Source organism: Pecten maximus, chromosome 5, assembly GCF_902652985.1.
Source record: "Pecten maximus chromosome 5, xPecMax1.1, whole genome shotgun sequence".
NCBI lineage: Eukaryota > Metazoa > Mollusca > Bivalvia > Pectinida > Pectinidae > Pecten > Pecten maximus.
In genome coordinates this window covers 40,726,967-40,754,921 of record NC_047019.1, presented here as the reverse complement: position 1 = coordinate 40,754,921, position 27,955 = coordinate 40,726,967, and the positions used below count along the sequence as shown (strand labels likewise).

Below are 27,955 nucleotides of genomic sequence, written 5' to 3'. Positions count from 1 at the left end.
TATGGAGATAAGGTACAATTGATACTGTGCCCTCCACAGGTGCTGCCCAACATATATATATCATGCACTATCTCTTCCAAAGCTATTTCCCAATACTATCTCTTCCACAGCTGTTACCCAACTATATCTTCTCCAACCCAATCTCCATGGCTGTTGAGAGTAAAGTAAAGAGTTTGAATGGAAGTATAAAGACACCGGCATCTCCTCGAATGGAAATAAAGAGATAGTCCACTAAGTGTAATAGAATGTGGCGTGAAAAAAATGACAAAGATATATTGACATATGTAGGAACCCATTTAATACCAATCTGAACATTCATGTCATACAATATTACATGTTATATAACTAAAAGAGACAAAAGATTGCACATATGCATTACATGTATTTAAATCTAATATTTTCGATATGTACTTTTATTTAAATAACCAGCCTGGAACTGTTACTTCTATCTCTTAAAAGTTCGTAGATTTTGCAGTATGTACATCATGTACATCATTTTAATTTACCATCAGCACAGTTATTAAAACTGAAATGAAATAGTTGAATGTTTTAGACAAACAACAAATAAGGTACAACAACCTTAACCCTTTCATTTACAATATACATTTTTCACATTTTCAGAAGTAATGTTTTGACAGTGTTATGACACAAACACAAGATTAGATGCTAAGTCCCTACATTGCAAAACATTGTCAAAGAAATTTGATATTTCACTAGAGAGTGATCTTGTCCTAACATTTAATTTGGACTATGGTTATAAATTAATTACAGGTTCCTGTTCAGTTGATATGTGTTTTTACAATTTAATGTTTCAAAAACATTTTGTATTTAAATGAGATGCACTAAGAAGCACGCTACCAATACAAAAATATAGTATCAAAATGAAAAGTCAAGCACTCAATTTCTGGACGGACATTAAAACACAGGCACAAGCAATTTGTTATGAGACTAGTAAATTGTTCCCTACATGGGCCACTAGCAGATCTTTGTATGTCAATTCTTCACACCAATTGAGCTCCCTCATCCTGCATTACACAACTGTTATAAAGACACCAACAATATATTATACAAGAATTGGATCTCAAATGTAGATAACAGGTTAGCGATACATCAAATATCTTGCATATTACTAAACATCCAGGAAACTATGAAACTAATAAATAGAGACATGAAAATAGTGATGTTTTCAATGAGGATGTTTAAAATGAAAATATGACAAACATCATGAGTTTCAGACAAACAATAAAAATATGAGAAAAATGTGTTCCCTTGTCCATATCTGACTAACATCTAGCATACATATATACATCCTGTTGCTTGTCATATCATACAAGTTAGTTCTGTAACCAGCATAATGGTTTCTGGTATGCATAATATTTAGAAAATAAAAGGATAGGTAGGGATAAAACAAACATCACATACATCATCATGCACAGGAGTGAAACTGTGGTATGGAGGTAACACGTAGAGGTTGGAGGTCACACATCCACATAGCAGGTAAAAGTAAAGGCTCATACAAAATAATAAACAGTCAAGGCTATGTTCAAGCTTAAGGCACATTTCAAATTTAACATAACAATGTTGGGCCTAAACACGTGGAAATTATAAATCACTAGAAATGTTGATTAAGATTATGCCATTATTGATCTGATTTCACAAAAGTACCCCAAAAGTATCAACTTACAATAAGTATCCATGTATTGGCCATTTGTACATTTTAGGTACAAACTGTAAAATCTTTTTACTCTATATAAACAAGACATTGGTGACATTTAAGTTGGTATGTTATAATATCTAAAGATGCTATATCTCCCGACAAAGTCTGTTGTACATTTTTATACACAGACTTAAGTTACTAGTGTGCACTATTACAGTTACTATACCATCCAAAATTTTGGGCTTGTAATTTTATCTTTAAACTTAATTTATAAGTGAATCAAAAATCAATTGCATCCTAAAGAAATTCTTTCGAATGTATATCAACTCTATGTAACTTTCTGTCTTAAAAGTAATAATTATCAGGACAGTAGTTTTTTCATTTGTTGGTGTAGATATATTTTGATACCATGGGTGCTCTTTTATGCATTTTCATAAAAAGCTTTGTATATGTTGTCGGCAATGTAGCATCTTTACCCATGTGCCCTATATGAAAGAGATAGGTTGACCACATGAGGGACAGGGACTACCGGTACTCCAGCAGTACCATTATCATAGTAAAAACTTCCATTCCAGTATGCATGCTTTAAGTCCCAAAATAACAAAGACATTGAGCCTCTTGGCTATATTCAAGAGAAATGATTTTAAAGATTTGAATACATGTACAGTAAAAGTTTTTGTGACTTTACAAGTAGATTGAAGTACAAGTAATTTATTCCAGCATTTTACTGGCTAGATATCAAAGTCCTAGTTCTCTTAATAATCAAACGAAGCAGTTGGAAAAATGTTCATATTTGACTCCTGTTCCAAGTAATTCAATTGAAAAAAAAAACCGATAGCTAGCCCACTATCATAGGATACCTCTGGCTAAGTACACTGATCATGAACTTGTTTTGAAGACTTTTCCTTCGTATGTTCAAAACTTTATAGCCTTTCATCTTAACATGACCCGCTTGACCTGGAAAGGTCATTAAAAACACTGATCCCAGTAAGATATGTGCCCAATATAACTTCGGCCCCCTGGTTATTGAGAGGAAATCATTTAAAGACACTGTTGACACTGGATGGACAGATCAAGACTAAACAAGCGAACTTCTGAATTGGAATGAAATATTTTGATATGGTAATTAAAACGTGTGCCCTTTAAATGTAACTCAATATTTTGTGCTTATTGTAGTGGTGCATATAATTGATTCAGTAAATTTCATAATATTTGGGCAAGTATAGGTATTTCATCTACATATTAGAGAGTGAAACACATTAGATGCCACAGATATTACATTATCATTGGAGAGTGAAATACAGTAGATGCTACAGATTGTCTAGTACTATCACTGATTTATTATCTGCCTGATTGAGCATTGTCAAAATTCTCCCATATGGGTATGGAGTATTATCATGTACAGGTGTCTAACTTAGGTCACAGGGACATTAAAAATGGTAATTGGAAAGTGGCCCTAGTCGGAGGCCAACTCGATTTGCACCCTTCTCTGAAGAGAAGCCTCTCAGAAGATCGCATTCTGTTATATGTAAATTGAGTTAACCGGAAGAACATAACCCAAACAAACAATTTTTTAAGTTTTCTAAAACACTAACACAAACCTGTGCATGTATGTGCCATAAATCTTTCTCTAGTGAAACTCATCACTCTGCACGTCGCACATTTCTCTTTCAGAAGCAGAAGAGCTACAAATCGAGTGACAAGAAGTTATATTCTAGATGGAGAAGAGTGCAAATTGAGTTAGCCTCAGGAGTGAATTGCGGGTATATTTGTCATACCCAAGCATCTTTTTTAAATTACGAGAAAAAAAAAAACCAAAAAAAACAACCTACACATCACTAAAAATGCTTGCCAAGTTAACAGTAATATATATGTCAAATATCTAAATGTTTTCTCTAACACTTATTTAATTACTTTTACTTTTTATACTGTCCCAATACCAAAGTTTTGCTGGAAAATGTTGGTTCAATATGAGACTTACTTTGCGACAACCCTATGGTAATGTATGTGCCATCTACATAAGTGTTACAAACTTATCAGCTATTCAAAATATATATATATACATTTCCTATCAACAATTATTACACCAAAGTGCTACTGTCAACAAAATATATCACAGTGTGTGTTAAATTTGTATAAAGCTGTTTTGCGACTGCAAAAACTTTTTAAAAAATCGTCACATACGCTAACATTCAGTCACAACATCAATTATTTTAACTTACACTTATAGATATTAATATTCAATTTTCAATTTTCTTTTACAAACTTTCTCCTTTAGAATATAATTATCTGACAAAAAAGATACAGAAAATCAGGTTTTTATACAGATGATAATAAAGAGTATTACTAGCTGTTAACAGAGACTACATACAAGTAGATATGTGATCACCTTTGTAACAACCATTCTTGGCCCCCACTGGCCGTTGAACGCAGCGACATAGTGAAACAAAGGAACTCAGATAGATAACCAAGAAACCAGATATTACAAATCTATATTAGTAGTAATACTAACTTAAAACCATACAAACAAGTACCTCAGTTACTCATCTTTATTATAACAACCATCATTTGAAAGGCATAATTTTTCTTCAGGCCACCAATAGTTGTTTTTCAATTACAATGGCATCACACTACTAAAATATACAAGGTAACAAAATTGTTATAAACAATTAAACCAGAAAATACAAAAATATCATGATATGAATCACAGTTCTTACCCTTTGTAAATATATTCATTTTGGCTTTCATGAAAACTCTCTTAACAAATTTCAATAAATTGAATATTAAAAAAAATTGCCTGAGTTTTAAAATTACAAAGTCTATACATGAACCAGTATGTCTTGCATTGTGTGGCACAATTTCTATTTCATTCATAACATCTTAATCTCTATATTAAGGGGTTAAATATTTCTGTACTATTGTTTCTTTATAACCTTAAAACTGGATTCTGACACAAAATTGTCCCAAATTGATTAAAGTCTCTGTACCTGGCCAACCAAGATTTCAAGGTAGATATTGTATAGGAATTATGAATTAAAATGTAATGCTTATATGATTTCAATGTAGGTTAGGGACATTTATGCAGGTAACTATTGAACTAAACACTATAAATATTGAATATTAAGCTCATTTTTATGTTGTACCAGGGTATCTTTATATCCAAATAATATAAAAGTATAAAGATCTCCCTAAATTGATTTTTTTCACATCAATATTCACACTCCTTATTACAAATACAAATTTCATTCACATTTAAATAAACCTAACATATAGCTTTCTTGACTTGGGTTATTATCAGTATAACAATAAATATGTGGAATTGATTATTTCCTGACAAGGATGTATAACTAATTTGATTTTGTCAAACTAAGCATACACTTACATTGTAAACAGTGTAAAATTAATGAAGGAAAACCAACAGCCCATTTATCTTCATTTAACGGCTTTGATTCATTTCATGATATTGTGTCGAAGTATATACGAAAGCTTATCAGCCATTTAGACTAACATTACATTGACATTTGTTTGCCAGTGATGCAGCTCAGCTGTCTACAAATACACTATAATTACCATGGTGTATAATACGTGTGGTAGTTTAGTAAATTACTTGCTAGAGTAAAAAGATTGCATACTAAACACATATTAACATAGAAAATTTTGTGTTAACAACAAAAGTTCTGTGTAATACACATTGAAATCACTTTAAGTTTTTACAGTAGCCAAAATCATCCAGACACTTAACATATGAAATAGCCAAAATCAATAGAACACTTCTTGTTAACAAAATCAAAATCATTAGGACACTTAATACCCTCTACTATCGTCAAAACCAACAAAGTGTTTTGGTTTAGCCTGTAACAAGTCCTGTTACAAACTTTTTCTGCACACATCATTTCTCCAAAGATGATGAACTGTTGTTTCACCATAAAACATTAACAAGATGTTCTGTCAATGCCCTATCAACAATATTTGAGAAATCTAGATCAACCGGACATACATGTCTGTAGCTTCATATTTTTCTAAAACTGTGAAGATGCTCAATAAACCAGGAAAACAAACATATATGATAGTGTTTCCTACAAGTTTAAACTGAGGGTTGTTCTTTGAGAAACATATTGACATTCGGAATCTTATGACAAAACTTCTATTAGGATTTTTTTTTTCTTTAATATAATTCCCCTGAAAATGAAGTAATTTAATTCAAGTAATTTTTGTAACAATGTCATAACATCAAGAACATTATATTTCCAATGAAGTACATCAAAATGTATATTTTCATACAACCAGTGAGAACCATCATCAAATAACAATTCCACATACTAGGCATGTGTTAGTTTTAAATAATATGTGCATGGTTGTGATAATCTTCATATAGTATAGCAAAAGATGAAAGATTTGTGAGATCAAAGAGAGGCACTGATGTGAGAGAGTTATGCACTGTCCATCAGGTCGAGTAGATCATCATCGTGAGACGCACTCTCCTGGACGTTCAGCTCACCCATTATCTTACTTAACTCCGCACCTCTCTGTTTCTGTAACAAATACAATTACAAAACATATTTTTTTACATACACAAAATGTCATATCATTAATACAACAAAGTGACCTAGTAAATAATTTACATACATATATTCGTGAGAATTAATAATACAAAAAGCATAATTCTTTATCATAAGGTAGTAATTTAAAAATAATATAATCTCTGGATTGAAGTTAATTTAAGATCTTATAGATGACATCATTATTATGTTTAACGGGATTGATTTAATGAGCATTGATTCCTGTACACAAAGTATAAGTACATATAAAGGGAGATAATCATCAATGAAACAAACCTTTGAGGCATCAATTTTAACCACTTTAGACTCGGCCATTTCTATAGGTTTTGTGGCAGCTACCGCAGCATCACTGTGAAACATTAACAAGTTATAATTAACCACCAGATAATATAAAATACACATATGTTTACCTTTGTAACAAAAAGTTTCAGGGTCAGGTATGAAAAACATACTGACCAATAATGTTTTTTTTAATTGGTACTTATTGATAACTTGATATATCATCAAAAATATATCTGAAGATTAAGCAATATATTCAACTTTTAGGCAGTTTATTTAACTAACACTACAACTACAAGCCTTCAGGATAAGCTGACATTAACACACTGCTAAGAGAAGTCTGTTTGATATATACTTTGGTCCATTCACAACACTATCAAAGTGATAGATTAAATAACTTAGTTGTATAAGAAATAGAGTGTGTACTCACTCCTCCTCCTTGTCATTATTGAAAAGGTTGAGTCGTATCTCCTGTTTAGAGGCCGATTTTCTGCCTCCGATGAGGGTACTTAGTAGATCTAGCTGGGCTTTGGCTAAAGGATCGGGGGTATTAGATTCCTGTTAAAACACAACATGTTAATATAATTTTGAAGTGTTCAGAAATCAATAACAACAAGAGGCCCAACAGGCCTGAACGGTCATCTGACTATCTTGAGTACATCATACTACTATTACAGCAAGTAAATAAAGGGTCATTTCTTGGTACGAGATCAGAAAGATGCAACAAGAGGCCCAATTGGCCTGTATCGCTTACCTGGCTCTACAGCAACTTTCAAGTTTGCTGATTACCACTTTATTCAAATATCAGAATAGGCTAGATTTATTCATGTCAATAAACTTTCTAGCCTTCATTCCAGCATACTAGTGGCCAAATATCACCTATCAGAGTCTCTTGGCTATCAAGAAATCATTGTTTAAAGATTGAAGCCTATTTGACCCCTGTGACCTTTAATAATAGTCAAGGTCATCCATTTGAACAAACTTGGTAGCCCTTCACCCAAGCATGCTCCAAACCCAATATCAAATCCCTGGGCCTCTTGGTTATTAAGAAGTCATTTGAAGATTTTAGCCTATTTGACCCATGTGACCTTGAATGTAGATCATGGTCATTCATTTGAACAAACTTGGTAGCCTTTCACCCCAACATGCTATTGGCCGAATATCAAGTCCCTGGGCTTCTTGGTTACTAAAAAAGAAGTTGTTTAAAGATTTTAGCCTATTTGACCCATGTTACCTTTAATGAAGGTCAAGGTAATTCATTTGAAAAAAAAAACAATTGGTAGCACTTCCCCCAAGCATGCTACAGGCCCAATATCAGTACTCTGGGCCTTCTGGTTATTGAGAAGAAGTCATTTGAATGAAAAGTTTACGCACGACACACGACGACGGACAAATGACTATAGGTCATCCTGACCCTTCGGGTCAGATAACCTAATAAAAACAAAAACAAAAAACATAGAAATTCTTCTATGTATTAATTAAATAAAACTTTAAGCTTCAGAACACAGCATTATAGTTAAAAGTGTGTAAATGGCCCACACAATTCTCTCTACATCTTTATCTTTTAATTGTAATAATTGCACATTTTTTTCTACCACCAAAAGAAGAAGAAAAACCACCTCAAAATAACAATAATTCCAAAATGCATTTCCTTAAAATTCAACAATATATGTAATCAAATGTCTGAGTATTAAATAATATTATCATTTGAGGCCTACATATTTATACCATGACAAGATGTTATCAATGAATAGAACACTTACAATATCAGAGACTACATTCGTCTGTTGTCTTGGGGCTCCAGAGCTGATAGTTTCCACAGTTCTTACTACACTGTACCTACAAACATTACAACCAATACAATGATCTACACATCTCATCCAATAGAACAAGAGGCCCAAAGGGCCTGTATTGTGCACCTAGTTCTACAGCAACTTTGAACTTGATCAAGGTCATTTCTGCAGAAACTATACTGATTACCACTTTATTCAAATATCAGAGAAGGCTAGGGTTTACAGTATTCATGTCAATAATTTTTGTTTAAGTCTTTCATTCCAGCATGCTATTTGCCTAATATCAGGACTCTTGCAATTGGCTGTCGAAAAAATCTCTGTTTAAAGATTTAAGCCTATTTCACCCATGTGACCTTGAATGTACATCAAGGTCTTTCATTTGAACAAGCATGGTACAGGCCCAATATTAAGTCTCTGGGCCTTTTAGTTATTGAGAATAAGTAATTTGAAGATATTAGCCTATTTGACCACTGTGACCTTGATTGTAGGTCAAGATCTTTCATTTGAACAAACTTGTAGCCCTTCATCCCAGCATGCTACAAGCCCAATATCAAGACCCTGGACCTCTTTGTTATTGAGAAGAAGTCCTTTAAAGAGTTTAGCTTATTTGACCACGACCTTGAAGGAAGGTCAAGGTCTTTCATTTGAACAAACTTGGTAGCCCTTTATCCAAGTATGCTTCAAGCCCAATATCAAATCCCAGCGTCTCTTGTTTATTGAAAAGCTGTTTAAATATTTTAGCCTATTTGACCCCTGTGACCTTGATTGTAGATCAGGTTATTCATCTGCACAGATTTGGTAGCCCTTCACCCTAGCATGATATAACCTAACATCAAGTCCCTAGGTCTCTTGGTTATTTTGAAGAAATTTTTTTTAAAGATTATAGCCTATTTGACCCCTGTCACCATGAAATTGTAAGTCAAGGTCTGCCATCCCAGCATGCTACAGGCCTAATATCAAGTCCCTGTGCATTTTGGTTATTGAGAAGAAGTCGTTTAAAGATTTTAGGCTTTTTGACCCCTGTGACCTTGAATGTAGGTCAAGACCATTCATTTGAACAAACTTGGTAGCCCTTCATCCCAGCCTGATTCAGGATCAATATCAGGTCTTTGTGCCTCATGAATATAGAGAAGAAGTCGTTGAAAGAAAAAAGGTTGACACAGGACGGCCGGACGACGGGCACAGTACCACGGCATAAGCTGATGATCTACACACATCACTACCAATACAATGATTTATACATCATAACCAATACAATGATTTATACATCACCACCAATACAATGATCCAAACATCATCAATACAATGATCCAAACATCACCAATACAATGATCCAAACATCACCAATACAATGATCCAAACATCACCACCAATACAATGATTTATACATCACCACCAATACAATGATTTATACATCACCACCAATACAATCATTGTTGTTTATAATTCTGAGCTCCTTTTTTAGTGACTTACATCTTTATTCCTTGTTATATCAACTTACATATTTGTTCCTAATTTCGTGACACGGTTCCCCTTGATATCAAAGGAGCCTTCCTGTAGAGCAGGAATAAAGTTCCCATTAACTGGGAAGTTGGTGGTGTTTCTAACAGAACCATTAGCATCATACAGCCTGAAAAAGACAATGAAGAAATAACAAAATTACAAATATGTATTATGTCAAGACTAAACAAACATTCAATAAGTCATTCATATATGTACTGTACTACAGGAGTACCACGGACATTATTGTACGGACATAAAGTACACTACAGGGGGAGTACCATGGACATTATTGTATGGACATTACAGGGGGAGTACCATGGACATTATTGTATGGACATCACAGGGGGAGTACCATGGACATTATTGTATGGACATAAAGTACACTACAGGGGGAGTACCATGGACATTATTGTATGGACATTACAGGAGGAGTACCATGGACATTATTGTATGGACATATAGTACTACAGGGGGGGTACCATGGACATTATTGTATGGACATATAGTACTACAGGGGGGGTACCATGGACATTATTGTATGGAAATAAAGTACTACAGGGGGGTACCATGGACATTATTGTATGGACATTACAGGTGGAGTACCATGGACATTATTGTATGGACATAAAGTACTACAGGGGGAGTACCATGGACATTATTGTATGGACATTACAGGGGGGGGGGGGGGGGGGGGGGTACCATGGACATTATTGTATGGACATATAGTACTACAGGTGGAGTACCATGGACATTATTGTATGGACATAAAGTAATACAGGGGGAGTACCATGGACATTATTGTATGGACATTACAGGTGGAGTACCATGGACATTATTGTATGGACATACAGTACTACAGGGGGAGTACCATGGACATTATTGTATGGACATTACAGGTGGAGTACCATGGACATTATTGTATGGACATATAGTACTACAGGGGGAGTACCATGGACATTATTGTATGGACATTACAGGAGGAGTACCATGGACATTATTGTATGGACATAAAGTACTACAGGGGGAGTACCATGGACATTATTGTATGGACATATAGTACTACAGGGGGAGTACCATGGACATTATTGTATGGCCATTACAGGAGGAGTACCATGGGCATTATTGTATGGACATAAAGTACTACAGGGGGAGTACCATGGACATCATTGTATGGACATATAGTACTACAGGGGAGTACCATGGACATTATTGTGTGGACATTACAGGAGGAGTACCATGGGCATTATTGTATAGACATAAAGTACTACAGAGGAGTACCATGGACATCATTGTATGGACATATAGTACTACAGGGGAGTACCATGGACATTATTGTATGAACATAAAGTACACTACAGGGGAGTACCATGGACATTATTGTATGGACATATAGTACTACAGGGGGAGTACCATGGACATTATTGTATGGACATAAAGTACTACAGGGGGAGTACCATGGACATCATTGTATGGACATATAGTACTACAGGGGGAGTACCATGGACATTATTGTATGGACATAAAGTACACTACAGGGGGAGTACCATGGACATTATTGTATGGACATAAAGTACACTACAGGGGGAGTACCATGGACATTATTGTATGGATCGTACTACAGGGGGAGTACCATGGACATTATTGTATGGACATAAAGTACACTACAGGGGGAGTACCATGGACATTATTGTATGGACATAAAGTACTACAGGAGGAGTACCATGGACAATATTGTATGGACATAAAGTACTACAGGGGGAGTACCATGGACATTATTGTATGGATCGTACTACAGGGGGAGTTGTTTGGGTACATTCTTCCCTCATTCCACACATATCAAAATTTTATTGAGTTTGTTTCTGTGTCTTCTGTGTAGTATATTGTGTTGGATATTGAATTATAGCTGATATTTAACAATAGGGAATTATGATTGTTTTTATGTTTGCACAATAAGCATTTCACTGAATGAATAGAATAAAGTGCCATGAATGAAAATATGCTGTGCAATAACTAAATTACATTGTTAATCCATGAATACATCAGTTATCCAATACTTCCAGGTAAACAAACACTCTGTCCATACCTGATTACCTATTCTGGTCCTCTATCATTTACAACTACTAGTCATCAGATCAATACCAAACCAAAACCCATTGTTAACATGGTAGTACAGCTCTATAATAATTGGTTGTAAGTAACAGCCTGGACTTGTACTGTTAACGTATCTCTGTTAGAAACTTTGATGTATTGTCACCAATATGGTAGCAAAACTTTTCCTGATTAATATCATCAATCTGTATTGAATTAAAGTCTGTGATTTGTTGTGTTTGGTTACCCAACAGTACGTTACGGTAGGATAGCCATTGCTTTCAGATTTCAGTTAGATACCGTTCATAGCAATGAAGCTCACCCTACCTCAGGAACTCTATACACATACTGTTTTTATTGATTATTTAATTCTGTTGTACTAAAGAGATGTACCCATTCCAACATCAAAACCAAACCTCTGTAATGATGACAGTATGAGGAGATAAGAATAGCCAAGCTCTTTCTACGGTCTTTGTATTAACCTGATTCTCAGTAACAAGAAAGTCCTTATGTCATCCATTTGATCAAGCCAGGTAAACATAGATCAATATGGCAGTATATTAAGTGTAATAGACAAGGCCCTACTTATTCATGTCCTCATAGAGCTTCTTACTACAGCCATTAACATCTATATTAGAGATCACTAATGTGACCTTAGACTATCCGAGGTACCTAAATACATCACGATATTTGCAATACCAGTAATTTTGATATAGTAACAATGTGCTTAAATAATTGACACAAATTAATGATTACAATGATGATGTGTTTAAACAATTAACAAAGAATTAATGATTACATTTTTTTTAATGATGACATGTTTAAATAATTAACAAAGTATATATATATATAATTATTACAATGATGACAGGTTTAAATAATAAACAACTTGAATTAATGATAACAATGATGACATTTAAGTGATTAACAAAGAATAAATGATTACAATGAACTGTTAACTAAATTGTGTAACTATGAGGTTACAATATAATGATGTCAACCTCAAGACTTATGTCAAAAGGTTGACTTGAGTCAGTATCTCAAGGCTCAGGTCAGAAAGTTGACTTGAGTCAGTATCTCAAGGCTCAGGTCAGAAAGTTGACTTGAGTCTGAGTATCTCAAGGATCAGGTCAGAAAGTTGACTTGAGTCAGTATCTCAAGGCTGAGGTCAAAAAGTTGACTTGAGTCAGTATCTCAAGGCTCAGGTCAGAAAGTTGACTTGAGTCTGAGTATCTCAAGGCTCAGGTCAGAAAGTTGACTTTAGTCTGAGTATCTTAAGGCTGAGGTCAGAAAGTTGACTTGAGTCTGAGTATCTCAAGGCTGAGGTCAGAAAGTTGACTTTAGTCAGTATCTCAAGGCTCAGGTCAGAAAGTTGACTTGAGTCAGTATCTCAAGGCTCAGGTCAGAAAGTTGACTTGAGTCAGTATCTCAAGGCTCAGGTCAAAAGGTTGACTTGAATCAGTATATCAAGGCTCAGGTCAAAAGGTTGACTTGAGTCAGTATTTCAAGGCTCAGGTCAAAAGGTTGACTTGAGTCAGTATCTCAAGGCTCAAGTCAAAAGGTTGACTTGAATCAGTATATCAAGGCTCAGGTCAAAAGGTTGACTTGAGTCAGTATATCAAGGCTCAGGTCAGAAAGTTGACTTGAGTCAGTATCTCAAGGCTCAGGTCAGAAAGTAGACTTGAATCAGTATCTCAAGGCTCAGGTCAGAAAGTTGACTTGAATCAGTATCTCAAGGCTCAGGTCAGAATGTTGACTTGAGTCTGAGTATCTCAAGGCTCAGGTCAGAAAGTTGACTTGAGTTAGTATCTCAAGGCTCAGGTCAGAAAGTTGACTTGAGTCAGTATCTCAAGGCTCAGGTCAGAAAGTTGACTTGAGTCAGTATCTCAAGGCTCAGGTCAGAAAGTTGACTTGAATTAGTACATTGTATCTCAAGGTTCAGTTCAGCAAGTTGACAGAGGCAAAACATTTTAACCCTCTTACACTTCATTTTCTGTACACTGCCAGTTTATACTCACCTTATAACACCTGGTGAATCTGTTCCCCAGGGTAAGGTACCACTCTTTGGTAACACAAATCTACCATTGCTGTTCTGTACTTTGTCTTTTAAGAATATAGATACCTATTTAGAACATAAAACAGACACTCTGTGACCTTTTGAATCTGATTTCTTCACATTTAAAACTTACATCAAATGTTAATGTGAAATTAATTCCAAAACTTGGTAAAATGCCAATAGACTTGTTTGCAGCAAGGATGCATTTAATATTAGGAATTGGTTAGACAGCTATTTTGTTACTGCATTAAGTGTTGCAGTTAAATTCATCTTATATGTATACAACATATTCAGAGTTTATTTTGATACATCAATAAATACTGAAATCTGTTTATTAATTCTTGAACAATTATACATTGATACAACAAAAATAAGCTACAATTTGTACAAATTAATCAGCTTAATCATGAAAATTCAATAGCGTTATAGGCAATCTCCTAAACATGTAGAAGACTTTTGATTAATTATCTGGTATACAAGATTTCTTTAAGGATAAAAACTAGTAATAACAAAACAGCTTACTCTAATATGCATGTCTTGAAAGAAGTTTAACAGTGTTTGTCGTATAAGTTGGAATTCCCCAGGTGAAAGAGATCCAAACGTCTGAAATATAAAGTGAAATATAACTCATCAGTCACACACTAAAAAATGTCAGAGTTTACATGTAGCCTACCACCTACATTGTATACATGTATGTGTACCTTACATCCCACCACCTACATTGTATACATGTATGTGTACCTTACATCCCACCACCTACATTGTATACATATATGTGTACCTTACATCCGACCACCTACATTGTATACATGTATGTGTACCTTACACCCGACCACCTACATTGTATACATGTATGTGTACCTTACATCCCACCACCTACATTGTATACATGTATGTGTACCTTATATCCCACCACCTACCTTGTATACATGTATGTGTACCTTACATCCCACCACCTACATTGTATACATGTATGTGTACCTTACATCTCACCACCTACATTGTATACATGTATGTGTACCTTACATCTCACCACCTACATTGTATACATGTATGTGTACCTTACATCCCACCACCTACATTGTATACATGTATGTATACCTTACACCCCACCACCTACATTGTATACATGTATGGGTACCTTACACCCCACCACCTATATTGTATACATGTATGTGTACCTTACACCCCACCACCTACATTGTATACATGTATGTGTACCTTACATCCCACCACCTACATTGTATACATGTATGTGTACCTTACATCCCACCACCTACATTGTATACATGTATGTGTACCTTACATCCCACCACCTACATTGTATACATGTATGGGTACCTTACACCCGACCACCTACATTGTATACATGTATGTGTACCTTACACCCCACCACCTACATTGTATACATGTATGTGTACCTTATATCCCACCACTTACATTGTATACATGTATGTGTACCTTACATCCCACCACCTACATTGTATACATGTATGTGTACCTTACACCCCACCACCTACATTGTATACATGTATGGGTACCTTACACCCCACCACCTACATTGTATACATGTATGTGTACCTTACACCCGACCACCTACATTGTATACATGTATGTGTACCTTACATCCCACCACCTACATTGTATACATGTATGTGTACCTTACATCTCACCACCTACATTGTATACATGTATGTGTACCTTACAGCCGACCACCTACATTGTATACATGTATGTGTACCTTACATCCCACCACCTACATTGTATACATGTATGTGTACCTTACATCTCACCACCTACATTGTATACATGTATGTGTACCTTACACCCCACCACCTACATTGTATACATGTATGTGTACCTTACACCCGACCACTTACATTGTATACATGTATGTGTACCTTACACCCGACCACCTACATTGTATACATGTATGTGTACCTTACATCCCACCACCTACATTGTATACATGTATGTGTACCTTACATCTGACCACTTACATTGTATACATGTATGTATACCTTACACCCCACCACCTACATTGTATACATGTATGTGTACCTTACACCCCGCCACCTACATTGTATACATGTATGTGTACCTTACATCCCACCACCTACATTGTATACATGTATGTATACCTTACACCCCACCACCTACATTGTATACATGTATGTGTACCTTACACCCCACCACCTACATTGTATACATGTATGTGTACCTTACACCCAACTACCTACATTGTATACATGTATCGGTAACTTACACCCCACCACCTACATTGTATACATGTATGTGTACCTTACACCCGACCACCTACATTGTATACATGTATGTGTACCTTACATCCCACCACCTACATTGTATACATGTATGTGTACCTTACATCCCACCACCTACATTGTATACATGTATGTGTACCTTACATCCCACCACCTACATTGTATACATGTATGTGTACCTTACATCTCACCACCTACATTGTATACATGTATGTGTACCTTACATCCCACCACCTACATTGTATACATGTATGTGTACCTTACATCCCACCACCTACATTGTATACATGTATGTGTACCTTACACCCGACCACCTACATTGTACACATGTATGTGTACCTTACATCTCACCACCTACATTGTATACATGTATGTGTACCTTACATCCCACCAGCTACATTGTATACATGTATTTGTACCTTACATCCCACCACCTACATTGTATACATGTATGTGTACCTTACATCTCACCACCTACATTGTATACATGTATGTGTACCTTACAACCGTTCACCTACATTGTATACATGTATGTGTACCTTACATCTCACCACCTACATTGTATACATGTATGTGTACCTTACATCCCACCACCTACATTGTATACATGTATGTGTACCCTACATCCCACCACCTACATTGTATACATGTATGTGTACCTTACATCTCACCACCTACATTGTATACATGTATGTGTACCTTACATCCCACCACCTACATTGTATACATGTATGTGTACCTTACATCTCACCACCTACATTGTATACATGTATGTGTACCTTACACCCGACCACCTACATTGTACACATGTATGTGTACCTTACATCTCACCACCTACATTGTATACATGTATGTGTACCTTACATCCCACCACCTACATTGTATACATATATGTGTACCTTACATCCGACCACCTACATTGTATACATGTATGTATACCTTACACCCCACCACCTACATTGTATACATGTATGTGTACCTTACATCCGACCACCTACATTGTATACATGTATGTACCTTACATCCCACCAGCTACATTGTATACATGTATGTGTACCTTACATCCCACCACCTACATTGTATACATGTATGTGTACCTTACATCCCACCACCTACATTGTATACATGTATGTGTACCTTACACCCCACCACCTACATTGTGTATACATGTATGTGTACCTTACATCCCACCACCTACATTGTATACATGTATGTGTACCTTACATCTGACCACCTACATTGTATACATGTATGTATACCTTACACCCCACCACCTACATTGTATACATGTATGTGTACCTTACACCCGACCACCTACATTGTATACATGTATGTGTACCTTACACCCGACCACCTACATTGTATACATGTATGTGTACCTTACATCCCACCACCTACATTGTATACATGTATGTGTACCTTACATCCCACCACCTACATTGTATACATGTATGTGTACCTTACATCCCACCACCTACATTGTATACATGTATGTGTACCTTACACCCCACCACCTACATTGTATACATGTGTGTGTACCTTACAACCGTTCACCTACATTGTATACATGTATGTGTACCTTACACCCCACCACCTACATTGTATACATGTATGTGTACCTTACAGCCGACCACCTACATTGTATACATGAATGTGTAACTTATATTATATTACCAACTACCTACAAGTACATGTATACATGTACTTGTTTGTGTACCAAGTGGTTTTCATTGGTATTCTATAAAGTATACATATACCTATTATTATCTTAATAAATATACATATGTCGGTGCCCTCTCCATAGGTGCAGATTTGTAACAGACACCTAAACCTTTTCCTAAACTCCTATCAATAGCATTTAATCCTAGCTGTAAAGTTATGGTTAGGGCCTATGTCTGTACTGCAGGTATTCAGATGAAAGGATTTAATATTTAATCAGATTATAATGAAATATAAGTGCTTTCTCATCTGAAATGTTCATACCCTGGGAAATCTATAATTGGACCATTTAAATATGATTATTTATAATCTAACATTTCAGATATATAGATAGGGCTTCAACAATAATATGACACCACAATAGGATCAACCTCCTCCAGTACAGATGTACAGTGATGTGCTAGGGTAGGAGTCGATTCTGAAAAAATCTATGATCAGATGTTTATTGGTAGCATGGGATGAGAGTCAAAAGAGAGATTTAGGATGAGATATATTTGTGGGATGGGTTGAGAGTAAAATTGGGGAAGATTTAGGATGAGATTAATATTTCAGTGGGATGGGGTGAGAGTGAAATGGGAGAAGATTTAGGATGAGATGTATTGGTGAGATGGGGTGAGAGGGAAATGGGAGAAGATTTAGGATGAGATGTATTGGTGAGATGGGGTGAGAGTGAAATGGGAGAAGATTTAGGATGAGATGTATTGGTGAGATGGGGTGAGAGTGAAATGGGAGAAGATTTAGGATGAGATGTGTGTAGTAGTGTGATGATTCAGGTGTGGCGATTCTTACCTCAATGAGAAGTCGGTACACATGGTCGACCTGTTGCTGTACATGAGGAGCACCATCCAGCAGGCTCTTTATTGCATCTATGTGGTTAAGTGTGGTAAGGATTATATCTTTGGGGCGCAAACTCAGTGACACTTGAAATTTGAATGCCATTGTCATCAAGTCATACAGCTGAAAAAAGTACAAAATTGATAAAAACATTAGAATGTTTGCAATAGTTTAGTTCATTATCGGTTTTTTATACTTTGATGCAAAATGTATGGTTATTAATGAATGACCTTATAATAAGGTCATGTTTTATTGACAAAGCAACAGTCCATTGTAACTTCAGTAATCTAAACACAACTACGTGTATACTGATGGATTCAAATTAGGTTTTTCTGATACATGTATCTTGGAAAATTAGAAATGGCCTGATGCTGCAGTTATTTCAACCAATATTCACATTTACTAAAGTAAAATTCCATAGACAAATGTTTTTATTTAGTGATTAATAATGCAAAAATACATAACAATGCTACATTGTATATGTATGATTATGGGGTCGGGATCTCAACTGCTTCAAAGAGATAACATAGAAACGAAGTCAAGACTCAACATGAATGTGTTTTAAAGAAACTTATAAATTCTGTTGGGGGTGGGGAAAGACCTCTGGGCTTATTTTTACATCAGCAATATAGCAATATTAGTAAAATTGATCCCTTTTCCCCCGCCCTTGAGGCCACAGGGGGGATCAGCCCATCATTTGTGTAAATTTAAATCCCAGCCAACTAGAGATGTTACCACTGAAATATCAATGTAAATAAACATTGCGTAGGTCCAGAGAAGAAGACGTTAATATCAATATTGCCAGATGGACCCCTTTTGGCCCCGCCCCTCTGGCCCCTGGGGGGTCAGCCCTATCATATGTATACATTTGAATCCCACCCACCTAGGGATGTTACTGCTGAAATATCAATGTCATACATTGCTTAGGTCCAGAGAAGAAGTCGTTAATATCAATATTGCCAAAATGACCCCCTTTAGCCCCGCCCCTCAGGCCCCTGGCAGGTCAGCCCTATCATTTGTATAAATTTGAATCCCAGTCACATAGGGATGCTACCACTGAAATATCAATGTCATACATTGTGTAGGTCCAGAGAAGAAGTCATTTATATCAATATTGCCAAATGGGCCCCTTTTGGCCCTGCCCCTCGGGCTGCTGGGGGGTCAGCCACATAATATGTATAAATTCGAATCCCACCCACCTAGGGATGCTTCCTAACAAATTTGGTTAAATTCTGATCAGCGGTTCAGAAGAAGAAGTCAATTATGTTGACGGACGGACGGACGCCTGACGCCACGGAATGGCATAAGCTCACCTTGATCCTTGGACCAGGTGAGCTAAAAAAAACCTGTACTACATTTTCTGTACAGTTATAATATCTTACTATATTCTGTGGTCTACTCGAGGATGTATGACTTACACATTAATACCTGTATATAATGTGGTCTTACACCTGAGACTCCAGTGTTTGTTTTGATCTCCAGTACCTGAGAGTGTGATATAGAGTTCAACAACCAGACTAATCCCATGAGACAACCATCATTATTGACATGTACAATGGTATTGTATAAAGGAGATATCACTGATTAACCTGCTGACTTATAGTTCCTATTGATTTTTGTTTTCCATCAACCCCTATACAGCAGTTAAAAAAACTGTCATTTGTCCTAGGGGTATCCTCTAGTGTATTTTTAATCTAGCACTTTCCATTACTGTAAATCCTTTGCAGCTTAATCAAGAACAATCATCCAATAATATGTATACAAGCATCATCATGACTTGTTAATTAAGTCTGTATTGATGAGAAGCCCATGATCCAGCTAAACTAGACCCATTGAAATGTTACTGTTTTAACTCATAATTAGAAGTCATTGTCCCCCTTAATTAGACCAACTCCAATATGTTACTGTGTTAACACAGGAAGTCACTGTTCCACTAGACCCACTCCAATATGTTACTGTATTAACTCTACACAGGAAGTCACTGTTCCACAAGACCCACTCCAATATGTTACTGTATTAACACAGGGAGTTACTGCTCCACTAGACCCACTCCAATATGTTACTATATTAACACAGGAATGAGTCACTGTTCCACAAGACCCACTCCAATATGTTACTGTATTAACACAGGGAGTCACTGTTCCACAAGACCCACTCCAATATGTTACTGTATTAACACAGGGAGTCACTGTTCCACTAGACCCACTCCAATATGTTACTGTATTAACACAGGGAGTCACTGTTCTCTAGACCCACACCAATATGTTACTGTATTAACACAGGGATGAGTTACTGTTCCACTAGACCCACACCAATATGTTACTGTATTAACACAGGGAGTCACTGTTCCACTAGACCCACACCAATATGTTACTGTATTAACACAGGGAGTCACTGTTCCACTAGACCCACTCCAATATGTTACTGTATTAACACAGGGAGTTACTGTTTCACTAGACCCACTCCAATATGTTACTGTGTTAACACAGGGAGTCACTGTTCTCTAGACCCACACCAATATGTTACTGTATTAACACAGGAAGTCACTGTTCCACTAGACCCGCTCCAATATGTTACTGTGTTAACTCTACACAGGAAGTCACTGTTCCACAAGACCCACTCCAATATGTTACTGTATTAACACAGGGAGTTACTGCTCCACTAGACCCACTCCAATATGTTACTATATTAACACAGGAATGAGTCACTGTTCCACAAGACCCACACCAATATGTTACTGTATTAATTCTAAACAGGAGTCACTGTTTCACAAGACCCACTCCAATATGTTACTGTATTAACTCTACACAGGGAGTCACTGTTCCACTAGACCCACACCAATGTTACTGTATTAACACAGGGAGTCACTGTTCTCTAGACCCACTCCAAAATGTTACTGTATTAACACAGGGAGTCACTGTTCCATTAGACCCACACCAATATGTTACTGTATTAACACAGGAAGTCACTGTTCCACTAGACCCACTCCAATATGTTACTGTATTAACTCTACACAGGGAGTCACTGTTCCACTAGACCCACTCCAATATGTTACTGTATTAACTCTACACAGGACGTCACTGTTCCATTAGACCCACTCCAATATGTTACTGTATTAACACAGGGAGTCACTGTTCCACTAGACCCACTCCAAAATGTTACTGTATTAACACAGGGAGTCACTGTTCCACTAGACCCACTCCAATATGTTTCTGTATTAACTCTACACAGGGAGTCACTGTTCCATTAGACCCACTCCAATATGTTATTGTATTAACACAGGGAGTCACTGTTCCACTAGACCCACTCCAATATGTTATTGTATTAACTCTACACAGGACGTCACTGTTCCATTAGACCCACACCAATATGTTACTGTATTAACACAGGAAGTCACTGTTCCACTAGACCCACTCCAATATGTTATTGTATTAACTCTACACAGGACGTCACTGTTCCATTAGACCCACTCCAATATGTTACTGTATTAACACAGGGAGTCACTGTTTTCTAGACCCACTCCAATATGTTACTGTATTAACACAGGGAGTCACTGTTCCACTAGACCCACTCCAATATGTTACTGTATTAACACAGGGAGTCACTGTTCTCTAGACCCACTCCAATATGTTACTGTATTAACACAGGGAGTCACTGTTCCACTAGACCCACTCCAATATGTTACTGTATTAACACAGGGAGTCACTGTTCCACTAGACCCACTCCAATATGTTACTGTATCAACACAGGATGTCACTGTTCCACTAGACCCACACCAATATGTTACTGTATTAACACAGGAAGTCACTGTTCTCTAGACCCACTCCAATATGTTACTGTACTAACACAGGATGTCACTGTTCCACTAGACCCACACCAATATGTTACTGTATTAACACCGGAGTCATTGTTCCACAAGACCCACTCCAATATGTTACTGTGTTAACACAGGAAGTCACTGTTCCACTAGACCCACTCCAATATGTTACTGTATTAACACAGGGAGTTACTGTTCCACTAGACACACTCCAATATGTTACTGTATTAACACAGGGAGTTACTGTTCCACTAGACCCACTCCAATATGTTACTGTATTAACACAGGGAGTCACTGTTCCACAAGACCCACTCCAATATGTTACTGTATTAACACAGGAATGAGTCACTGTTTCACAAGACCCACTCCAATATGTTACTGTATTAATTCTACACAGGAGTCACTGCATGTTCCACTAGACCCACTCCAATATGTTACTATACTCTACACAGGAAGTCACTATTCCGCTAGACCCACTCCAATATGTATAACAATAGGGTACAACACAATGGTATTTTTAATACCAGTGTTTATATTCGGTAGCAAAGTCTGCTGCTGTCTTACAACTTGTAATATCATGATCAGCAACACTTTTTTCACAATTAAAATTGAATAAAAACAAGAGATTCCAGAGGGATCTTGGAGCCCACCATTGAATGATCTTTATCGGTTTTATGTCACACTGATATTCTCTCTACTTTTTTTCCTTCTTTCATCTTTTCCTCTTATCCTCTTAATGATTTGATAATAAGAACAAGTTGAACCTACATACGAAGTTTGAAAAACATCCCTTCAGTTCTTTTAAGAATAAAGTGATGACAAACTTCAATTCTCAAAATCCAAGATGACGGCCTGTCATATATTTTGATTTTCTGATCCAAAAATCTAATTTAAATTGGCTCAACTTTATAGGTACCAAGGGGAACCTCACTACATGAAGTCTGAGGAACATCCCTCCAGTACTTTTCAAGAAATAGGTTTAATTTTCAAAATCCAAGATGGCCACCGGTCAGCCATTTTGTTTTCTGATAAAAAACCTAAATTGAAATGGTACAACTAGCCATATTGTTTTTCTGATCAAAAACTTAAATTGAAATGGCACAACTAGGTACCAAGGGGAACCTGCCCATGAAATTTTTGGAATATCCTCCAAATTCTTTTCAAGAAATAGCGATAACAATCTTTGGTTCTCAAGTTGGCTGCCTGTTGGACATTTTCTTTTTCTGATCAAAAATCAAAATTGAATTGGCACAACTAGGTACCAAGGGAAACCTGCACATGATGTTTGATGAATATCCATCCAGCACATTCTCAAAATCCAAGATGGCCACCTGTCGGACATTTTCTTTTTCTGATCAAAAAACAAAATTGAATTGGCACAACTAGGAACCAAGGGGAACTTACACATGAAGTTTGATAGATGTCCCTCCAATATTTTTCAAGAAAGAGCAATAAAAACTTCAATTCTCAAAATCAAACATGGTCGCCTGTAGGCCATATCGGATTTTTGATCAAAAATCTAAATTGATTAGGCAAAAATAGTGACCAAGGAAAACATGAGGTTTGAGGAATATCCCTACAGTACTTTTCAAGAAATAGCGATAACAAGGATTGTTTACAGATGGATTGACAACAGACAGATGAAGGACAATAGACGGATGAAGAACGACAAATGGACCACAGACGGACCACAGTCACCACGGACCAAGGACCACAGACCATGGACGCAGTGTGATTGAGGGTAATAAAACTTAAAGAAAATACATTGTCCATCTGATAATTAATATTGTATCTATCAAATATGATTCTCCTGATATCAAAACCATAAAATGAGGAATATTTGTAATATCTAAGGCTTGAGCATGCTTCCAAATGAACATCAATGATTTAAATCAATAATCTTCAGTCACATAATAATCCAGATACCAATAAACATCAAAGCATTTAGGCCACAAGCACTTTTAACATAATTATTGAGAAAAATGAAATGTGAAGTACATATAAATATGCATGAAATTTCAGATTAAAATGTTGCCTGGTTTTTGAGATAATTCTTCATAAAAAGATGAATGGATAATCTAACTATACAATAATGTATGTTATCAATATATATTTTATCAATATTCTGCTTACCTTGTCCATACTTGCAGCATTTAGCCTCATGATTGATGCATGGGCCAGTCTGTCAAACACTGTCCTCATTGCCTTCTTGGAATAAAGGGGCTGGGGCTTAAACAGTTCCTCCATGAACCTTTTGTGATACATTGTTGCAATGATGTCATGTAAAACTGAAACGGAAAGAAATAACAGGCCATCAACATCATTTGCTTTCTGTTCATTGAAAAACAACTGATAAAACATGATGCATCACCATTGTCAAAGTGAGTATGAAAAAGCATGCTGGGTATTGCTACATGTAAAGCAATACATGTCCCCTACAGCCGCTGCTAAAAATAGTAACAGTGACTTTGACCTTAACCCAAAAACCCTGAAACTAGAACTTGATCTGTAGCTACTCATACTGAAGTTACCAACTTTCACCAACATACCTTGAAGCATGGCATGAGAAAAGTGTGGGAAAATGAGTAGACAGACTGACAGACAGGGAGAAAGTCAGTACATGTAGTTACCTACAGTCCCCAGGTTTCACTGGCAGGGAACTAATAATTCTTACCCTGTCTCCTTTGTTCTGACCGTCAGAGTAAAAAATAGATCACATAGACTGTAATTGAGCTCCACAACCTGCGAACCACAGACGCTGAGTTTTGGAATGTATGTACATAAGGCAATTTCAAATTTCCAAAACCCAAAAAGTAGATGCATGCTTTTAAAAAATACCCATCATCATTATTAAACCTTCAGCTCAACTTGCTATGTTCTCGTTTCTGCCAATTCCACTAAATCAAAACACAAATCACCATGGCTGTCATTTATCTGTTCAGGTTACTGATTATATGGATCTCATTACTTTGGATGATTTCATAGTAATTAAATTCAATTGAATGGTAAGTATTCAAAAATTCAGCAAACATATGTAGCTGTATGAATGTTTTCTTTATGAATTAAATACTTTTGATTCTACCCAATTATTAGACATAATACCCATTTGTAGCCTTCCAGAGACAAATATCTTTTGGTAAGGCTCTATACATTACTGCAGCGGTATCAAAGTGATCATACATTAAGTGTTAATTCTTATGAACTACTTAATTACTGAAACTGACTGAAGTTGATTGTCTTTTAAAAGTTGGAGGGAAATTGCTTTACCACATCTATCCAGAAATATGCCGATGCCTAACGTTATAGGCTCATTCGAATTCAAATATAAACCAATTACCATTTACGAATAATGTAAATTCATCATTGTGCTCTAATAGCCTGTCCCTGAATTTTGAGGGGTTTCATGTGTATTTACCCCTGGGTTTATTGCAGGATAAATATTATACATGTACCTGCAGGTATATGTTAATTTAAAAAGAATCTGTCCTCTTTCTGAATTCAAAATAAATTATGCCAGTGTTTGGCAAATGCAGTGAAACCTGACTTTATCTACCACAGTAACATCCAATCATATCATCCAGAACCAGTGTGACTGTGTCTATAGACATTTTCTTATCTGGATCCTGTCTTCCATCGAATTCAACATGAATTCTTGATACAGAAATACAATGTACTACACTATTTTCTCATTGTCTTATTGTCAACCTATTCATTTGCTACTTGTTCTGATAATACCGCTCAATCATAGTTCACTGATTAAGTTGATTTTTGTGATTTAAGTAATAGCAAAAAGACAAATATTGTCGGATTTATATGACAATGAATGGGAACAAACACTTTTTGCTGAGAAAATGGAAGTCATGATGAGACTGTGTAAGATGACATATCAGATATGTGACTTTGACTTATCATACACGATTAACTTATAAACACATGTTAGAAAAAAAATGTCACCGTGATGCCAGTGGCAGTAGAAAATCTTAAAACCATGACTAAAATAAGTGTTCTAAAATAATTAGTTTCTCATTAGTTGTAAAATAGATACCAGATAAAGTTTACAAAGGATTCTAAAATCCCAGTCAATGCAAAGTCAAGTTTTCCTTGACAATTATTAGGTCAAGCTCATTGACTGACAGTTCTGACTATAATTACTTAGTTTATGAAATTACATAGTTTACTTATTGTATTGTTTTATTTTCATCAGCCATATCAAGTGTTGACCCATGCACTGACTTAATTGATACACTATCACATCCAACACATTTAACTTGCATTGGCCACTAGTGTGTTGGTAAAGTCAGATTTCACAGGACTATGAATTCTCATTTCCTATTTACAAACTAATAATTAATATATGAATATACAAGATACATCTAAAATGAATTTTGGAATTGGGAATTGGAGATACTTATCATGTGAAGGACGCTAATTCCAATACACTGCACATCATATGCATTAATCTGAAGGGTTCTGATGTTAATATCGCCTTTCAAGCTGACCTGTGAGGGAAAATGGAGTAAACGTTGTTCAAAAACGCCGACCTGATGGTGGGTCGGAAAAATTGCTCATTTTCGGTATGTAAGAAGTTCTGACGTATAGATCGTCAGAAAATTCGGACTACATATGCATGTGTACCTGTAATTAAGATGAATACGTCTAACAGTTCAAGTCTCATGGTGTCAGCACCAGAGGAAACTAGGACTAGTCATGTCCTTACGAAGACCGCGGTAACTATCATGACTGTACTGTCTCTGGTCCTTCCTTCACCACTATTCCATAAACTGAAGTGTGAAGTTCAGAACTTCAGTGGCATGCTGATTTTTGTATTCTAACAGTAACTGAACTGTTCAAATAAACGACTTACCTTTCTTCGCCTTTTCATCTGCTATATTCTGAGCTCGCAATCGTTGATCTAATATATAAATCATTTCCCCGCCAAGGTTAATAAACAGTAAAGGCAACGTTTTAAATGACATCTTGCTGGCTTTGACAAATCACTCTCTCCTGTGCTGTCCCTAACCTCGACTGATCTGTCAGATCCCGTTTCGCCAAGACATGTTATTAAGAAGGTGAAGGTCATTGTTAGGTATTTGCGGAACACCTTAGCATTGTTTATAGTGTGCACGGGTTACGCCCGAGTACTCACGAACAACATGGATGCTCAAAGTCTGGTTTCATTTTCACCACCTAGCATGTTACTGACGGGTATAATCGTGATTTTACTCTATACTATTTACAGATTTTCCAAACCTCGATATCAAAGCAACTTCCCACCTCTAAGACAAGGTTGGGTACCATGGATCGGATGTGCGTTTGAGTTTGGTGTTGAACCACTTGCTTTTATTGATAAAATGAGGCGAAAGGTGAG

The 27,955-nt window shown here is 36.3% G+C and overlaps 2 protein-coding genes across 3 annotated transcripts in view; one reads left to right on the top strand and one right to left on the bottom strand.

The window, feature by feature from the left end:
- Positions 1 to 275: 275 nt before the first annotated feature.
- Positions 276 to 27,654, bottom strand: LOC117328030 (protein OSCP1-like). The gene is made up of 10 exons (XM_033885353.1): positions 27,452 to 27,654; positions 24,721 to 24,875; positions 18,726 to 18,893; positions 14,458 to 14,538; positions 13,898 to 14,001; positions 9,790 to 9,918; positions 8,259 to 8,334; positions 6,926 to 7,053; positions 6,493 to 6,565; positions 276 to 6,189 (listed from the first exon to the last, which is right to left on the bottom strand). The coding sequence occupies exons 1-10, from the start codon at positions 27,561 to 27,563 to the stop codon at positions 6,088 to 6,090; spliced, it is 1,128 nt and encodes a 375-aa protein (XP_033741244.1). The 5' UTR covers positions 27,564 to 27,654; the 3' UTR covers positions 276 to 6,087.
- Positions 27,591 to 27,955, top strand: part of LOC117328028 (24-hydroxycholesterol 7-alpha-hydroxylase-like) — a 40,720-nt gene continuing 40,355 nt past the window's right edge. For both annotated transcript variants that reach the window (XM_033885352.1, XM_033885351.1), the window contains exon 1: positions 27,591 to 27,950. In XM_033885352.1, the coding sequence (XP_033741243.1) occupies positions 27,741 to 27,950 (210 nt within the window). In that variant the 5' untranslated portion in view covers positions 27,591 to 27,740. The remainder of the gene's footprint in view (positions 27,951 to 27,955) is intronic.

What these genes read in the sequence shown, in the direction of transcription:
- LOC117328030 (XM_033885353.1), bottom strand. Translation starts at nt 27,563, where the DNA reads ATGTCATTTAAAACGTTGCCTTTACTGTTTATTAACCTTGGCGGGGAA. An exon ending in GATTCACCAGGTGTTATAAG is followed by an intron (nt 9,919 to 13,897) that starts GTGAGTATAAAC and finishes TGTCTTTTTCAG; the next exon opens with GCTGTATGATGCTAATGGTT. An exon ending in AATAATGACAAGGAGGAGGA is followed by an intron (nt 6,566 to 6,925) that starts GTGAGTACACAC and finishes AATGTTTCACAG; the next exon opens with TGATGCTGCGGTAGCTGCCA.